General features: G+C 37.3%; 1 protein-coding gene across 4 annotated transcripts in view; it reads right to left on the reverse strand.

Moving 5' to 3' along the window:
* Rock1 (Rho associated coiled-coil containing protein kinase 1) overlaps nt 1-18,947 on the reverse strand; it is a 129,901-nt gene that overhangs the window by 35,057 nt on the left and 75,897 nt on the right. For all 4 annotated transcript variants that reach the window (XR_003377719.1, XM_005355749.3, XM_026783434.1 and 1 more), the window contains 4 exons: nt 16,910-16,958; nt 12,867-13,002; nt 11,504-11,595; nt 11,169-11,415 (listed from right to left, as the gene is read on the reverse strand). Coding sequence is in view for 3 of the 4 variants with exons in the window: in XM_005355749.3 (XP_005355806.1) it covers nt 11,169-11,415; nt 11,504-11,595; nt 12,867-13,002; nt 16,910-16,958 (524 nt within the window). In the remaining variant the exon portion in view is untranslated. The remainder of the gene's footprint in view (nt 1-11,168; nt 11,416-11,503; nt 11,596-12,866; nt 13,003-16,909; nt 16,959-18,947) is intronic.

Below are 18,947 nucleotides of genomic sequence, written 5' to 3' on the forward strand. Positions count from 1 at the left end.
AGTTAGAGACAGCTAACTAATTATGAACTGCAAGGAACAGCTAAAATAATCCTGTGGAAGAACAGTAACAAACCCCCAAATTTCAAAACCTGCTATAAAACTACAGTGCTCCAAACATGTGGTGCTGGCATATGACAGAAGTACATATCAACAAAACAGACTTGAGAAAACAGAAATGAAGCCTTACGCTGCGGGGGAAGTGAGAGGTAGTGAGAGTGAGCGCCTGTGTGCAGGTGCACATCTGTGTGCCATGCAGGTGAAGGGTAGGGGTATTGAGCTGATATCAGGTACTTCCTCAATTGCTTCTCTACCTTACTTTCTTAAAACACATCTCTTACTGAACTCTTGCAGTTCATTATTTTATTTCAGCTACAATGGCTGGCCAGTGAGCCCTGGGATATCTGCTTCTCTCTGCTCACGCTAGCACTAAGGTTACAGATACGCACTTCTGCACCTAGTGCTTTCATGGGTACTAGAGATCTGAACACAGGTACTTTACCCACTGCCCATTGTGCTGCCTCCCCAGACAAATCCATTCATTTATTCATTTGTTGTTGTTGTTTTCCAAAACAGGGTTTCTCTGTAGCTTTGGAACCTGTCCTGGAACTAGCTCTTGTAGACCAGGCTGTCCTCGAACTCACAGAGATCTGCCTGCCTCTGCCTCCTGAGTGCTGGGATTAAAGGTGTGCGCCACCACTGTCCGACACCCCTTCATTTATTAAAGATAATTTTCCCCCTTTCTTTTTCATTCATTCGATTTTTTTCCAGTCCAAGGGATTAGACCTAGGGCCTTATGCATGAACACGAGGCAACTACTCAACTACATTTCAATCACAGACAATCAATATTTAATAAAAACACCAAAGTGATTTTAAAAGAAAGGAACAGGAACTGAGAAATATGTTTTAGACTCCACATGTGAACATGTATATACACTCCCCTTCCTCTCACGACACATACACAAAAACCAACCACTTAGACAAATGATGCTGAAACAACTAGGCATCAGATGCTGAACATCATTACTCATTAGGAGCTAAAAATGAAAACTGCAGTAATATGACTTCATATCTAGTGTTAACAACGTGGAAAAATAAGAATACCAATTCCTTGACATAGGAAAATGAAATGGTTCAGCCACTGCAGAAAACAGTTTAGCAGTCTCACAAAAGTTAAGCAAGGAATTACTACATGACCCAGCAATTTCACACCTAAATATACATCCAAAGGAACACAGATGGCAAATATAGTTGTAAGTTAATGTTTGTTTACAACACTGTTATTTACAATAACAAAAGGTGAAAGCAATCTGAAGGTCTACCAACAGGATATAAAAGCTGTAGTAGTAACATACAAAAGACCTTTAATGAGATACTAATACATGTTACAAACATTAAAACAACATTACACTACAGAAAAGAAGTCTCATGCAAAAAAAAATCACATATTACATGATGCCTACAGAAAATATAAAGTAAATTCAGATCACAGATAAAAAAAATCAGTGGCTTCTGGTGATTAGACAGAAGTGGAAAAGAGAAAGACAGTTTAATGGATGAAATGTGATTAGAAGTTAATGAAGAAATTTTAGAACTAGTTAGAGGAGACAGTTGTCAACCTTCTGAAAACAATGATGGGCACTGTTTTGTAAATGCCTAAGAAAATGAAGAACTGGGCTAAACCAGTGGCTAAAAATTAAAAAAAAAAAAGTCAGACTTCATGTGCTTCGTTGTATTTAACTATTATTAAGTTTCTTGTTCAAGCCCTACCTAAGAAACGTGAGTCACTGGATCTAAATCCCAATGTCCAGTAGTGTGAGTGTGGGACAACACATTCCATTATGTCAGTGGGTGAAGTCAGTAAATTCAGAATGGGATATCTCAACACTCAAGAGGTGGAGGCAGGCAGAACTCTGTGAGTTCTCACGCCATCACATACTGAGATGGTTTCAGGCAAAACAAAAATAAAAATGGGATTATGTCACAAGTAAAGAATGACCACAAAATAAGCAATGAAAAGGACAAGCATATAATCATACTATAAATTTTTCTTAACTTTCACTAATATCTAAAAGATTCTGTTAAAAAAAACCCAATTAAGCCGGGCGGTGGTGGCGCACGCCTTTAATCCCAGCACTCGGGAGGCAGAGGCAGGTGGATCTCTGTGAGTTCGAGACCAGCCTGGTCTAGAAGAGCTAGTTCCAGGACAGGCTCCAAAACCACAGAGAAACCCTGTCTCGAAAAACCAAAAAAAAAAAAAAAACAAAAAACAAAAAAACAAACAATTAATAGCTGGGCAGTGGTGACACACACCTTTAATCCGGGCACTCAGAAGGCAGAGGCAGGTGATCTCTGAATTCAAAGCCAGATGGTCAATAATAGCTAGTTCCAGGACAGTTAGGACTGTTACACAGAGAAACCCTGTCTTGAAAAACAAAAACAAACAAAAAAAAAAAACCAAACCAAACAAACAAAATAAACCAAAAATTAAAGCAACAACAAAAGAAAAACTTGGCATAAACAAATTTGAAGCTTTCTCGGTAACCATGAAGAGGCCCCTTTCTAGGTTATATTTGAACCTATTTGAAGCCAGGTGCCTGAGAGATAAAACTGCACAACTCTCCTCAGCTATGAGTCAATGGAAGCTCCTAATTTCCATTTTTGTAGTCCCCAACACTGACTTGATCTCTCTCCATAGAATTAAGTCCCATGATATCCAAAATATGTTTCCTTCCATGATGAAGGTTAAAACATACTCCCCCTGATCCTCCAGTCTTTCCTAACAGGCCTGACAATTCTCAAGTGTGTCCTTTGTGTAGGTAGAGTGGGCGTTGCTATTGAACATCAACAAATATCAGGAAAATAGAAGTAAAGGCAGACATCTTTAGAAAACAAATCAAATGGTATTTGCGTTTTAAAACTGTTCCTTTTATTAACTGTTAGTTATGTTTGGTCTGCTTTTTAGTTCCATAAAGAATGCTAATAACTCGAATACCAACCTTTCCTAGTACCCTTTTTGTTCCCTACAAGGGGTCTTGTTTCTACAACTGAGGAATTCCTTAGATTTAGCAGCGATAACCCTCGGCGTTCATTAGGCAAATTGCAAATAAGACTTAAAATATAGGCAAGTTTTTCAACCAATATTCAAAAACTTAGCTATAAAAATTACTTCACAGAAACAACTCACAAAGGATCACAAATACAGACACTATGCCAACTTATAGACTATAACACTTCAAACTTTACCAAATCATTTCCTATTAGAGCAATGATAAAAAAAAAAATGCCTTATACTAAAAAGTGGCTACATTAGTTGGGTGGTGGTAGTGCACACCTTTAAACCCAGGAGAAAGAGGCAAGCAGATCTCTGAGAGGTCAAGGACAGCATAATCTACAGAGTAAGTTCCAAGACAGTCAAGGGTACAAAAAGAAACCATCTCGAAAAATCAAAAAGAAACAAAAGTGGCTAAATTAAACACTTTATAGATTTTTAAACACAAGTTAAAGAACAGGACTGGAATTATAGTTTACGTGGTAATTAGTATTACTAAAACCCTAGGTTTGATCCCTAGCCTGCAAATAATTAAAAACAAAATTTAAAGATAAAAAGTGAAGGGTAGACTGAACCAGTGACCAGGACAACAGCAGGCGTCAGTGAACTCCACGAGAGCAGGAGTGGATCCAGACCAGGGTCATTTGCCGAAGTAGAACTGGCCCAGTGACCTAGGCCACAGGAGGGAGAACCAGCCACCTAGGCCTGAGTGTGCCTGAGAAAGCAATCTCCACAGGAGCAGGACCGGATCCAGTGGCGGGACATTTACAGACACAACGAAGCTGGCAACCTGGGCAAGAGCAGGCCTGAGACAGCAAAATCCACAAGAGCAGGTACAGGGGGACAACCGCTGAGGAAGTGAGCCAGAGCCAGAGAAAGCTGCAGGTCTGAACCTGAATCCGGGACCTTCAGGAGAGTCGACCTAAGCCAGGACCCCTGTGGGTCTGGGCGTGAATCTGGGACCTCCAAGGGAGTAGGCAGGAACCAGAGATCTTTGCGGGTCCAGGCGTGAGTCTGGGTCCTCAGAGGGAGTAGGCCTGAGCCATGACCTCTGTGGGTCCAAGTGTTGGTCTGGAATGTCAAAGAGAATAGTCAGGAACCAGAAACCTCTGTGGGTCCGAGCATGAGTCTGGACCTCAGAGCGAATAAGTCTGAGCCAGGTCCTCTTTAGGTCTGCGCGCACCCAAGCCTGGGAACTCTGAGGGAGTAGACCAGAGCCAGAGTCCTTTACAGGACCAACCACAAACCAGGGACCTCTGCGGGAATGTATTCAGACCACGACGTTTACAGAAACAGGTCTGAGCCCATAACCTAGGCTAGAGCAGGTCTAACAGAGCTGAGCACAGCCCGGGAGAGATGAGTGACTTCCAGGAACACTGAGTGACCAACGGGGTAACTAGAACCATGGCACTAACTGTACTATGAGTATGAGGAACAACCATCTGAGCCTTGGATTCACTGGCACCTAGAAGATTAATCAAAAGAATCACAGACAGCTCCAATCACACCTATCAGAGGAAAAGATGAGTAGACAAGGTAAGAACACATGCTACACCACAAAGAGCAACACGACACCAGTAAAACCTAAAGACCCTACAACAGCAAGACTTGAACAACCAAATATAGATGAAGCAGAAGAAAATGACCTAAAAAATAACTTCAGGAAAATGTTTGAAACTCTTAAAAAGGAAATGAGAAATTCCCTCAAAGAAATGGAGGAAAAGACAAACAATTAGAAGACATCAGGAAATCCCTTAAAGAAAAAGCAAGCAAACAGATGAAATAAACGATTCATTAGACTTGAAAACTGAAATAAAGACAATAAAGAAAATACAAGCCGAGGGAATTATAGAAACAGAAACCATGAGAAAACGATCAGGAACCACAAACACAAGCATGAACAGCAGGATACAAGAGATGGAAGAAAGAATCTCAAGTATTGAAGATACAATAGAGGAAATAGACTTGTCAGTCAAGGAAAACATTAAATCTAACAAAAGCTTAACCCAAAATATCCAGGAAATATGGGACAAACCTAAGAATAACAGGTATAGAAGAAGGAGAAGTTCAACTCAAGCTGGGTGATGGTGGCACACACCTTTAACCCCAGCACTCGGTAGGCAGAGACAAGCAGATCTCTGTGAGTTCCAGAACAGGTTCCAAAGCTACAAGGAAATCCTGTCTCAAAAAAACAAAAAAAGAAAGAAAGAAAGAAAGAAAGAAAGAAAGAAAGAAAGAAAGAAAGAAAGAGGGAGGGAGGAGGGAGGAAGGAGGAAGGAAGGAGAAAGAAGCAGCTCAACTCAAAAGCACAGAAAATATGTTTAACAAAAATCACAGAAGGAAACTTTCCCAACCTAAAGAAAGATATGCCTATGAAGTTACAAGAAGCTTACAAAATGCCAAACTGGATCAAAAAAATAAAAAAGGTCCCCTCGCCACATAATAATCAAAACAATAAACATACAGAATAAAGAAAGAATATTAAGAGCTGCAAAGGAAAAAGGCCAAGTAACATATAAAGGCATGAAAGACCTGGATAAATCCAGATCCCTCTAGCAGAAAGAGTAGGGCCAAAAAAATCTAGCACAGAGAGAAGAACCAAAAATCTAGGTTAATCGGTTCAGTGACTCTGTTCCAGGAACTGGCTGACTATAAAGTTAGATTATAATCTTGAGAAACAGGGAGTTACCCCCTTGTGATTATCACTGGTATTTTCGGAATTTTCCAATAATCACTGGTACTTTTGGAATTTTCCACTGACGCCCTCCCTGCCCCCTTTGGATTACTAAATTGTGGTTTTTTTCCCTTAAATACCCCTTCTCCCAGCTACTCTAGTCGAACTCTCTACCTCTGTGTGGGAAATGAGTTTCAGCCCCAGTGCATTGGTCCCTGTCCTGTCAATAAACCTCGTGTGATTGCAGCAAGGACGGTCTCTCTTGAGTTCATGGGTGGTCGTGTTATCTCGAGACTTGAATGAGAGTCTCCCCACTCCGGGGGTCTTTCAGGCAGACCTATCAGAATTACACCTGGCTTCTCATTGGAGACAATGAAAACTAGAAGGTTGTAATCAAGCATTATCCAGACATTAAGAGAACACAGAAGCCAGAACAGACTATTATACCTAGTGAAACGTTCAATACCATAGAAGGACAAAACAAGATTAAACCATGACAAAACAAGATTTAACCAATACCTAGCCACAAACACAGCCCTATACAAAATACTAGAAGGAAAACTCCAGCCCAAAGAAGTTGGCTATATCTACAAAAACACAGACAATTGATGATCTCAGAGCAGCAAATCCCACAAAAGGGGAAAACACAAAATAACATCATCAACAACAAAAACTAAATTAACAGGAGATAGCAATCACTGGTCATTAATATCCCTTAATGTAAATGGACTCAACTCACCTATAAAAAGGCACAGGCTAACAGAATGGATTAAAAAAAACAAAATCCATCCTTCTGCTGCATACAAGAAACACACCTCAACCTCAAAGACAGACATTGCATCAAAGTAAAGGGTTGGGTAAAAATTTTCCAATCAAATGGACCTAAGAAACAAGCTGATGTAGCTATTCTTATATCTAACAAAATAGACTTCAAACTAAAATCAATCAAGAGACAAAGAAGGACATTTCATATTAGTCACAGGAAAAACCCATCAAGAGGAAATCTCAATACTGAACATCTATGCCCCAAATACAAGGGCACCCTCATATGTAAAAGAAACACTTCTAAAGCTTAAATCATACATTAAAACCCACATACTAATAGTGGGAGACTTCTACACCCCACTCACACCACTGGACAAGTTAGTCAGACGAAATATTAACAGAGAAATAAGGGAACTAACAGATGTTATGACTCAAATGGATTTAACAGACATCTATAGAATATTCCATCCAAACAGAAAAGAATATACCTTCTTCTCAGCACCTCATGAAACCTTCTCAAAAATTGAACACATACTCAGTAACAAAACAAACCTCAACAAATACAAAAAAAAAAATTGGAATAACCCCATGTATCTTATCAGATCACCGTGGTTTAAAACTAGAAGTCAACAGCAATACTAATTCCAGAAAACCCACAAACACAAGGAAATTAAACAATGCTCACCTGAATCATCAATGGGTCAAGAAAAAAAGAAAAGGAGAAACTGAAGGCTTCCTAAAATTCAATGAAAGTGATCACACAACATACCCAAATTTATGGAACACAATGAAAGTAGTGTTAAGAGGCAAGTTCATAGCAGTAAATGCTTACATAAAGAAGCCGGAAAAATCCCACACGAGCCAGTTAAGAGAATATTTGAAAACTTTAGAACAAAAAGAGGCAAATTAAACCAAGAGAACTAGACTGCAGGAAATGATCAAATTGAGAGTTGAATCAACAAAATAGAAACAAAGAAAACAATACAAAGAATCAATGAGACAAAGAGTTGGTTCTTTGAGAAAAATCAACAAAACAGACAAACCTTTATCTAAACTAACCAAAAGGCAGAGAGAGAATATCCAAATTAGCAAAATCAGAAATGAAAAGGGGGATATGACAATAGACACAGAGGAAATACAGAGAATCATCAGGTCATATTTTGAAAACCTGTACTCCACAAAATTGAAAAACTTAAAGGAAATGGACAACTTTCTGGATAAATATCACTTACCAAAATTAAATCAAGACCAGATAAACAAATTAAACAGACTTATAACTGCTAAAGAAATAGAAATAGTCATCAAAAGTCTCCCAACCAAAAAAAGCCCAGCATCAGATGGTTTCAGCTCAGAATTGTACAAGACTTTCAAACAAGAACTAATACCAATACTCCTCAAATTATTCCACACAATAGAAACAGAGGGAACACTGCCAAACTCTTTTTATGAGGCTACAATTACCCTGATACCAAAACTACAGAAAGACTTAATAAGAAAGAGGATTACAGACCAATCTCACTCATAAACATTGATTCAAAAATACTAAATAAAATACTAGCAAATGGAATCCAAGAATACATCAGAACCATCATCCACCATGATCAAGTCGGCTTCATCCCAGAGGCGCAGGGATGGTTCAATGTATGAAAATCTGTCAACATAATCCACTATATAAACAAGCTGAAAAATAAAAACCACATGATCATCTCATTAGATGCCAAAAAAGATTTTGACAAAATACAACATCCCTTCATGATAAAGGTCATGGAGAGAGCAGAGATACAAGGAACATACCTAAACATAATAAAGACAATATACAGCAAGCCAATAGCCAACAGCCAACATCCAACTAAATGAAGAGAAATTCCCAGCGAATCCACTGAAATGAGGAACAAGACAAGGTTGTCCACTCTCTCCATACCTATTCGATATAGTTCTTGAGGGCCTACTTAGAGCAATAAGACACCAAAAGGAGGTCAAGGAAAAACAAATGGGAAAAGAAGTCAAACTCTCACTATTTGCTGCTGATATATGATGGCTTACATAAGTGATCCCAAAAATTCTACCAAGGAACTTCTACAACCCATAAACACTTAGTCATATAGCAGGATATAAGATTAACTCAAAAAAGTCAGTAGCACTCCTGTACACAGATGATAAATGAGCTGAGGAAATCAGAGAAATATCACTCTTCACAACTGCCACAAAATACAGAAAATATCCCTGAGTAAATAACCAAACAAGTGGAAGACTTGTATGACAAGAACTTTAAATCTTTGAAGAAAAAAAACTGAAGAAGACACCAGAGAGTTGAAAGATCTCCCATGCTCGTGAGTAGGCAGAATTAACAAAGTAAAAATGGCAATCTTACCAAAAGCAATCTAAAGATTCTATGCAATGCTCATCAAAATCCCAGTAAATTTCTTCACAGGCCTTGAAAGAACTGTATTAGACTTCATATGGAATAGCAAAAAAACAAAACAAAACAAAAAAAACCCAAAAAAACGCAGAATAGCCAAAACAATCCTGTACAATAAAAGAACTTCTGGAGGCATCACAATCCCTGACTTCAAACTCTACAGAGCTACAAGTACTGAAAACAGCCTGGTATTGGCATAAGAACAGATGGGAGGACCAATGGAACCAAATCAAAGACCCGGATATTAATCCAGACACCTTCGAACACCTGATTTTTGACAAAGAAGCAAAAAATATCAAATGGAAAAAAGAAAGCATAGTTAACAAATGGTGCTGACATAACTGGATATCAACATGTAGAAAAATGAAAATAGGTCAGGCGGTGGTGGCTCACGCCTTTAATCCCAGCACTTGCGAGGCAGGAGGATTTCTGTGAGTTCGAGGCCAGCCTGGTCTACAAGAGCTAGTTCCAGGACTGGCTCCAAAGCAACACAGAGAAACCCTGTCTCAAAAAAAAATAAATAAATAAATAAAAAGAATGAAAATAGATCCATATCTATTACCATGCACAAAACTTAAATCCAAATGGATCAAAGATCTCAACATAAAGCCAGCTACACTGAACCTTACAGAAGAGAAAGTGGGAAGTAAACTTGAAGGCACAGGAGACCACTTCCTAAATATAACCCCAGTAGCACAGACACTGAGAGAAATAATTAATAAATAGGACCTCCTGAAACTGAAAAGATTCTGTAAAGCAAAGGACACGGTAAACAAGACAAAATGACAGCTTACAGAATGGGAAAAGATGTTCACTAACCTCACATCAGATAGAGGTCTGAGCTCCAAAATATACAAGGAACTCAAGAAATTGGACACCAAAAGATCACACAATCTAATAAAAAAAATGGAGTATAGACCTACACAGAGAACTCTCAACAGAGAAATCTAAAATGGCTAAAAGACATTTAAGGAAATGTTCAATGTCCTTAGTCATCAGAGAAATGCAAATCAAAACAATTCTGAGATTCCATCTTATACCTGTAAGAATGGCCAAGATCAAAAACACAGATGACAACTTATGCTGGAGAGGTTGTGGGGAAAAGGGAACACTTCTGCATTGCTGGTGGGAATGCAAGCTGGTACAACCCCTTTGGATGTCAGTGTGGCAGTTTCTCAGAAAATTAGGAAACAACCTTCTCAAGACCCAGCAATACCACTTTGGGTATATATCCAAAGGATGCTCAATCTTGCCACAAGGACATGTGCTCAACTATGTTCAGAGCAACACTGTTTGTCATTGCCAGGACCTGGAAACAACCTAAATGCCCTTCGACCAAAGAATGGATAAGGAAAATGTGGTACATTTACACAATGGAGTAGTACACAGCAGAAAAAAATAAAGGCATCTTGAATCTTGTAGGCAAATGGATGGACCTAGCAAACATCATTTTGAGTGAGGTAATCCAGACCCAGAAAGATAATTTTCACATGTACTCACTTATAAGTGGTTTTTAAACATAAAGCAAAGAAAACCAGCCCACAAATCACAATCCCAGAGAACCTAGACAACAGTGAGGACTCTAAGAGAGACTTAAATAAATCTAATCTACATGGGAAGGAAAAAGACAAGATCTCCTGAGTAAACTGGGAGCATGGGGACCTTGGGAAAGGGTTGAAGGGGAGGGGAGAGGAAGGGACGGGAGCAGAGAAAAATGTAGAGCTCAATAAAAATCAGTTTAAAAAAAAGAGGAAAAAAAGTGAAGGGTGAAAACTGATTTCTACTTGTATGAGGAGCATGGAGTGTCAAGTTCCCAGGAACAGAAAGTAAGATGGTGGCTATAGAGCACTGCAGGGAGGAAGGAATGAGTGTTACTGTGTAATAAGTAATTACTATAGGATGATAAAAATGGTCTGGAGATTTGTGGACAGATGTACAGTAATGTTGAATGTATTTAATGAAACTGAAATATACACTTAAAAATGCTTAAAATGGGAGCTGATGAGATGGCTTTGTTTTGGTAAAGGCTTACCACGTAAGCCTAACTACCTGAGTTCAATGCCGAGAAACCAAGTTAAGATAGAGAGAATGAGCTATTTCTACCAAGTTTTCTCTGACCACCCCACCAATATGTACCCCATGGCAACACACAGCTCTATCTATCATGCATCACACAGATCACAATAATAATAAAATAAAACAAAAACTTAAAATGGTAAATTTTATGTGCCATATACTTTACATGAGAAAAAGTATTACCTTGAAGGTCTCCAATCATTTCAGAATCATGCCCTCTGTCTCTTCGCTCAGCTTCCAATATAGCTTGCAGCTGGTAGTAATCTTTGTCTGCTTGTGACTTGGAATTCTCTAAAATTCTGTTTCTCTCTTGTAATTCTCTGTTCAGGGACTCTAGTTGACTAATTGACTTGCTCATCTCTGTGTGACTCTTCCTTAATCTTACAGCTGTGTCTGATTCTGTCCTAAGTAAGTCATTGGCTTCTTCTAACTATTAAAAAAGAAAGAATTTTGACCAAACATGATCATGTTTCTTTTAATTAACTATGATTTTAAAAGGACCCCACTGAAGAACTTACCTGTTTCTGTAACTGTGCCAACTTTTCGTTAGCAAGCTGCGAGCTCTGACTCACTTTCCGTAAGTCTTCCAACTGGTCCTTCAGTGTGGAGACTAGAAAGTCAAAGAGTATGTAGATATGACATGCTTTTATTAAAAAAGAAAATCTTTTTTTTTTAAATGAAATTTATTCTTGGACAACAACAATCAGTGAAATTAGGTCCATTCCCACTCCCCAAATCACATTCTATCTTACAAGTTTTTATATTCTAAATCCATCAAAAAATAAGAGCATTGCCAGGCAGTGGTGACACACATCTCTAATCCCAGTACTTGGCGGCTCTGTGAATTCAGGCCAGCCTGGTCTACAGAGCTAGACTCACAACAACCAGGGAGACACAAAGAAACCCTGTCTTGAAAAACAAACAAAAAGCAACAAGCAAAACCGAATTTTATAACACAGAGTAAGACAGCTTTGATTCTGTTATTATAGCATTCTAGATTCTTTTATGGCCTTCATGTGACCAATCTACTGGTGTAATAATTCAAAACTCCTTTTGCTGGGTGGCCTGGCCCTTGCTTTGAGATTTGATTTACCATGCCCTGCTGGCTCTTCTCAAACACAGGAGCTCAAGTGACTCTCCCTCCTGCCTTAACCCCGAGTGCTGGTATATAGGAATGTACCACCACATTCAGTTATAAAGGTAGTTTTTCATTTGTTGTTGAACAGTAAAGTTACTTGAATAATTCAGTATTTCTAAAATGGCGAAAAATCAAAACATATAAATAGTATAACAAGGATTCTTCCCTGATTCTTCTTCCTTAACTGGCTCTTCTCCCAGAACTACTATTAGTTTCTGCCTTCTTAGGACAATCTATGAATCAATAATCTAAGATGGAACTAAATATATCATACACATGTTTCCACATGTATATCTATGGAAATAGATATTTAATATTTAATGACATGATTTCTTTTCTTCTGTTAAGCTAATAATTCAATATCTTTATATCACTGAGTACATTACATTTTTATCAATCCCATGTGAAGAGCCTTATGTATACATCATATATACATATAAGTACATTTATAAAATAAATTAGAAATAAATCATTGTTATCAAATTGCTTAAAAAACTTTTAGTTCAGGGGTAGTGTTTGCCTAGATAGTCAAACATTTTTCTTTTTTTTTTTTTTGATTTTCGAGACAGGGTTTCTCGTAGCTTTTTTGGTTCCTGTCCTGGAACTAGATCTTGTAGAGCAGGCTGGCCTCGAACTCACAGAGATCCGCCTGCCTCTGCCTCCCGAGTGCTGGGATTAAAGGCGTGCGCCACCACCGCCCGGCCTAGTCAAGCATTTTTCAAAAAAAAAAAAAAAAAATTTACCTTCGTTTTCTACATTTCTTCTCTTCTCATTTTCTTGTTCCACTTTTCTTTGATACTCATTAATTCTATGTTGTAGCAACATCTTTTCTTTCTCAATTTGAGACACTGTAGATTCTAGATTTCTTCTTTGATTCCCCTAAAATTATAATGAGAACAGTTACAATTGCAAACAATACTGATAGTCTGCTCTTTAAAAATATTTCAGATGAAACCTTAAGATGCATTTTTTGCTTAAAATCAGATTGCATATTCTATCCTTTCCCGTTGTGGCTACAGTATACGTGTGGATGTAATAGCTATCAGGTCCCTTCCTCTATTGTTTCTCCACGAGTCATGTGAGATATGGTCTCTCACTGAGACTATGGCTCATCTGTCTCTGCACTGCTTTACCAAACTAAGGGTACAGTCATGCTCAGCCACATCCTGAGTCTCATGCAGTACACTGTAATGACAGCTTTGCAGTAACAGATAAAGCATGTATCTTACAGAAACGTGAGACTTTCCTACTTGATCTACACACAGATCATCTTCTGTGTCTAAACTACTATCAACAGCATCACCACTGTTGACAGTTTTTGTTGCTTTGTTTTTACATTTAAGACTTGGCATCAGAATATTCTGCTCTACTAGGTGCTTTTCTAGATTTTCCCATCTATAAGCAACCACTAACTTTTATGTAAGATACTATCAGAAAGATTTGTAGAGGTGATATAGATCTCCATTTTTCCAGTTCTAAGATTTTGCCATTTTAACTTTAAACTCATTGTGTGTGAAGGTTAGAGGGCAACTCTTAGAAATCTACTTCCTCCTGCCACCGTATAGGATGTAGGGTGGTACTCAGGTTATTAGGTCTACATACAGGAGCCTCTGCCTACTGAGCCACACATGGATAATCTCAGCAAGCAGGAGATTGCCGTAAGATTATAAGCACGAGTCATCACCTTTACATTTACGTTTAAACCTACAATTAAGTTAGTGGTCACAAGGCATGACACATTAAGGTTCAGATCTTTCTTGGCTTACAATTACTCCAATACTGTTTGTTTAAAGAACTCCTACTCCACCGAAATGCTTTTGCAACTTTGTCAAAGGTCAGTGGGCCATAACTTTGAGGGTTTATTTCTGTTCTTCATTCTGTTTTCCTGATAGTCTTCAGTCAGTATCATGCAATTTTGATCAGTTTTTTTTTTTTGGTTTGTTTGTTTTGCTTTTTTTTTTGAGACAGGGTTTCTCTGTGAAACTCATTATATAGACTATCCTGGAACTCACTATATAGACTAGGCTGGCCTTGTCCTAACAGAGATCCGCCTGCCTCTGCCTTCCAAGTGCTGGGATTAAAGGCATGCACAACCACTGCCCGGCCAGTTTTGATCACCTACAGTTACCATTTTTCTAAACAAACCATTGTGTCTCCTGCATAAAACATCTCTACAGGCTTAGCTCTTCCTTTCTGATCTTTTTTTGGTTATATGATTTATTGTCCTGACTCTAACTTCTAGTACTGGCTAAATAATGATGAGAACTGATGTGTTTTTGCTATCACAGACTTTAAGGGAAGCATGTACTGTTTTATAATTAGGTATGAAGCAAACTGAACTATATGTTAAATATATGCTGTTTATCAACTTGAGTTTCTAACTCATTTTTACCATGGATACTGCATTTTAGTTAATGCTTTTTCTGTATCAACTGGTAAGATCATTTGGTTTTTCTTCTTTAGACTATTAATATAGTGAATTACACTGATTGTTTAAAATATTAAATGAATGTTACATTTCTGAAATAAACTATAGTCAGATATATTATCTTTTTATGTGCTGCTGAGATCTATGTTAATGTTTTGCTAAGGACTTACATTTGTGGGTGATAGTGTTCCCTAGTTTTCTCTGTGGACTATGATTTGGTACAAGGTTATCAGTCTAACAAAATAAATTAGGAAGTGTTCTTATATGGAGGTGTTTTCATTTAAACTTGGCAGAATTCTCTAGTGAAGTTACTGGGTCACTGAGATCACATTTTTGTGGGGGTGGGAAGTCTTAAAATCATAGGTTCACTTTCCTTATTGTTATACACACACTATTTTACACTGTGTGACTTATGGCATGTTGGGTGTTTTGCAATAATTGAATTTATTTAAACGACATGTTTAGAATTGTTCACATCATTCCTTACACTTGCTTTCATTCATGACGATGGTTCTGTTTTCCCTTTGTCATTGTTGCTAGATGTTTGCCAATTTTGTGGATTTTTTCAAACAAGTTCTTTTGTTCCATCTATTTTCTTCACTGTCATTTCCAATTGCATGGACCTTAGCTTTTATCCTTTTCACTGCTTCTGTTACGATTAGTCATTAGCGACTTTTCTTTTAGTATAAACATGTATGCTATAATCTTCTCCTTAGGTACTGTGTTAACTGCATCTCACAAATTTTGATTTTGTATTTTGACTTCATTATGTAAGCTTTTCAATAATGAAAAGCTTCAACCTTTTTTAAAACATAACAGCTCAAAAAATTAACATTCCAATGTATTTTTCATCCCCCTTCAGAGTGTCTCTTTTCATCATTTAACTTCCATGTGTTTATTTTTCCTGCTGACCGTTACTCATTCTGACTTGATTACATTTTGGTCAGGACATTCTGATTCTTTTAAGCTTATTTTATGGCTCTGTATAGATCTGTCTTGGCATGTGGTCCTTAACCCCTTGAAAAGAATGTATATTCTGCCACAATTGAATAGATGTTGTTAATGATGTAGTTGTGTTCTATAAAGTCTGCTCTTGAATTTTGAGGCTGGTGGAGGGGAGACCCATAGTATTTGTACTATTTATTTTATTTTCTGAGACAGAGTCTAATGTGTTTCAGGCTAGCCCTGAACTTGCCAACATCTGAAGATGACCTTAAACTTTTTGTTCCTCAGCTTCCATTTCCCACGTATTAGGATTATATACTTGTGCTACCATTCCTGTGTGAGGTCCTGAGGACTGAACTCAGGCTACATAAGCACTCTATAAACTGATGTACAGCCTCAGTCCCACATCCTTGTGGTTTTTCTTGGGAATCAAGTACCCCCAAGAGGTGTAGGTTTCTTCACACTTTCAAGATCTCTTCACATTTGTTTTACATTTAATGTATAGAAGTTTTAGCTATACTTGGTGGTAAGAAGAGGGAAGAGTTTTGCCTCTCTTAAGTAGAACTATGCTAATTTAATAATTAAGACAGTCCTCTCAATCTTGAATTCAGAAAGCTAAGTAACTTAAACCTAGTTCATCTGAATTTAGGACTGATTCTCTGAAACTCTGAGAATGAAATATACAGTGCTAACCAAGACTAAGCTCATACTGACCTGCAGCTAATGGTAAAATGCTGTCAAAAATCTTTAGATGACTACATTTATATCCTAAGCCACAAGTTAAAGGGAAAAACACCACTAATAGATACATTTACCTCAGGAAAGAAAAATACAACAAAGAAATTTATCAAAGTTAAATGTAAAAAAAAAAAGGAAATTATACACTAGAATTATAAAGATTATCTGTTTCTGCCTAGGAAAGTCATCACACACAGTAGAAAATTTAACTAAATGTAAAAATCTATTATATATTTGCACACAAGTATCTAGTAGGAAATGCTGTTTCTCTGCTAATGGAACCAGGCTGGCAGGAAAAACATGAACACTTCTAAATCCAATTCTAAGCCCTACTTGTTATGTGGTATCAATCATTTTGAAATATTTCATATTTTCTTCTTAATCTGTCTCTTTCTGACATAATTGCAGCTTCTATTTTTGATCTTTTGCTTCTTTTTTGCTTTTCAACTATCAAAAAACCACAAAACTGAATCTATGTACTAAAATTTCAACATGGTCATAGAATAAAGCTGTACAAAAAAACTAAACTATAATCTGTAGTCTTGAACCTAGAATCTAAGGTAAAATTTTAAAATTTTTATCTTAATTTTCTGGTTAAGTTTTGGGATCTCAAAATTTTCTCTAGAAATGATCATTGCGAAGGGGACAAAAAATACTTAGTAAACTAAAAAGTACCTCTTCATCCAATTCTTTCATTATCTTGTCTAGTTTTATGTTTGAAGTTCTGCAAAAACAAAAACAGTACAGATTATAAATACATTTACTTTCATTACCCAGTGTTATGTTAACACCCACATTCTTTTCTTTTTCACTTGATTTTCTTAAAAATTTTTTTTCTCTCTGTGGAACAATAAATGTATTTTTTTCAAAGGCATACATATTACTATGATTAAAAGAAACCAATTATATCAAAAATAGTTACTTATTAATATATTAAATGGCATGGTGCAGTAGCAATAATTTAAAGTCATGATGAATATAAGTAATATGCACAGATAATGCAGCAATAGTAATACTGGAAAACATCTTGACTCCTATTGGCAAAAACTCATGGCTACTGTCTATTATCTGTAGACTGTTGCTTGGGGAAAAGAGAAAGTATACTCTGGAACCAGAAAGACGGGTCAGCAATAACAGTGCTTGCTTGCTTGCTGTATGCCTCATGATCTCAGCTGCGTTCCAGTCTAATATCCTCCACACACATAATTACCAAAAACACACGCCTCTGTATTGATATATACAATATTAATAAATTGAAGGAAAATGGTTATTTTTTCTCCTCCGAGATTAAAGACCTCAAACTGTACATCTGTACTCTTGGGGAGAAGGTCTAAGGACCTCAGATTAAGAATTCTTCAACTACCAGGCAGTGGTGCTGCACGCTTTTAATCTCAGCACTTAAAAGGCAGAGGCAGGCAGATCTCTATAAATTGAGGCCAGCCTGGTCTACAGAGTGAGTTTCAGGACAGCCAAGGATACACAGAGAAACCTTAACTCAAAACCCACCACCACCCAAAAGTATTCATCAAGTTCTTAATACAATAATTGCTATCAAGTAAAAGTCAGTCATTCAATCTGCTGTAAAACATTAAGTAAATGATGAAAAAGCCACACAGCAAATAAGTAAGTGGACCAATGGACAATGCAGGCAAAATTCTGAGATCTACTCAAAGAGTATTATCGCCACAATTTGTTTTCTTTGGCTCTAAGAATAGTTCTGACCTTCTAACACAGTGGGAATCAACCCAAGGGTCACAACCCCTTTGGGAGTCACATATCAGATATTTTTCATGTTAGATAGCCTTCATATAAGATATTTCCATAATGATTCATAATCATAGCAAATTATGAAGTAGCAATGAAATAATTTTATGATTGAGGGGGTCACCATAACATGAGAAAGTGTATCAAAGGGTCACAGCATTAGCAATGTTGAGAATCACTATTCTACACATCCCGTGTACGTATGTACTCATGTGAATGTCTCAAATTCCTCATTCTACACATTCAAAACTAACCTGTTCTATATGGCTCCGTTCCATACTATTGCTTTTCTTCTAGAATGCCCAAGTACTATATATCAACAGGGAATTAGTATCCCTGACTCATTTTTTTTAAACCATAAACAAAAAGGCCAAGTATTGCCAAATACCTTGGGAGTTATTTTTAATCTGTAGGTGTGCATGTTTGTGGGTATGTGGGTGCAGGTGCACAGATGTGAAATTGACATCAGCTGTTTTCCTTGATTATGCACCATTTCTTTAATTAAAGGGAGTCTGGGAACTCAGAGTTTGTCAGTTTTGCCCAGACTAGGTAGCCAGCTTGCCTAAAAGATCCAACTCTGCCATATCTATTGAGTATTGGGATTACAGGTAGTTGCCATGCCCACCTGGCCTAAATGTCAGTGGATGATGGATAACCATTTTTTACTTCTTTAGTGATTTTAGTGTATTTCTACCGTACACACGGTAAATTCCAAATCCCTTATCTGGTTAAAAAAAAAAAAGGCCTTTAATATTCTGACCTTGCACTCTTCTTATCGAACAGCTCATCAGGTTCCCTTACAAGGCCTACACATAAGTGTAATTCCTGAACTTTAATACTTCCTACTACTCTTGCTACTCGACTTTCCAGCTCTGGTCTTTATTTTTTTAAAATATTTATTTATATTTATATTTATTTATTATGTATACAATGTTCTGTCTGTGTGTAT

The sequence above is a fragment of the Microtus ochrogaster genome, chromosome 18 (assembly GCF_000317375.1).
Source record: "Microtus ochrogaster isolate Prairie Vole_2 chromosome 18, MicOch1.0, whole genome shotgun sequence".
Taxonomy (NCBI): Eukaryota; Metazoa; Chordata; class Mammalia; order Rodentia; family Cricetidae; genus Microtus; species Microtus ochrogaster.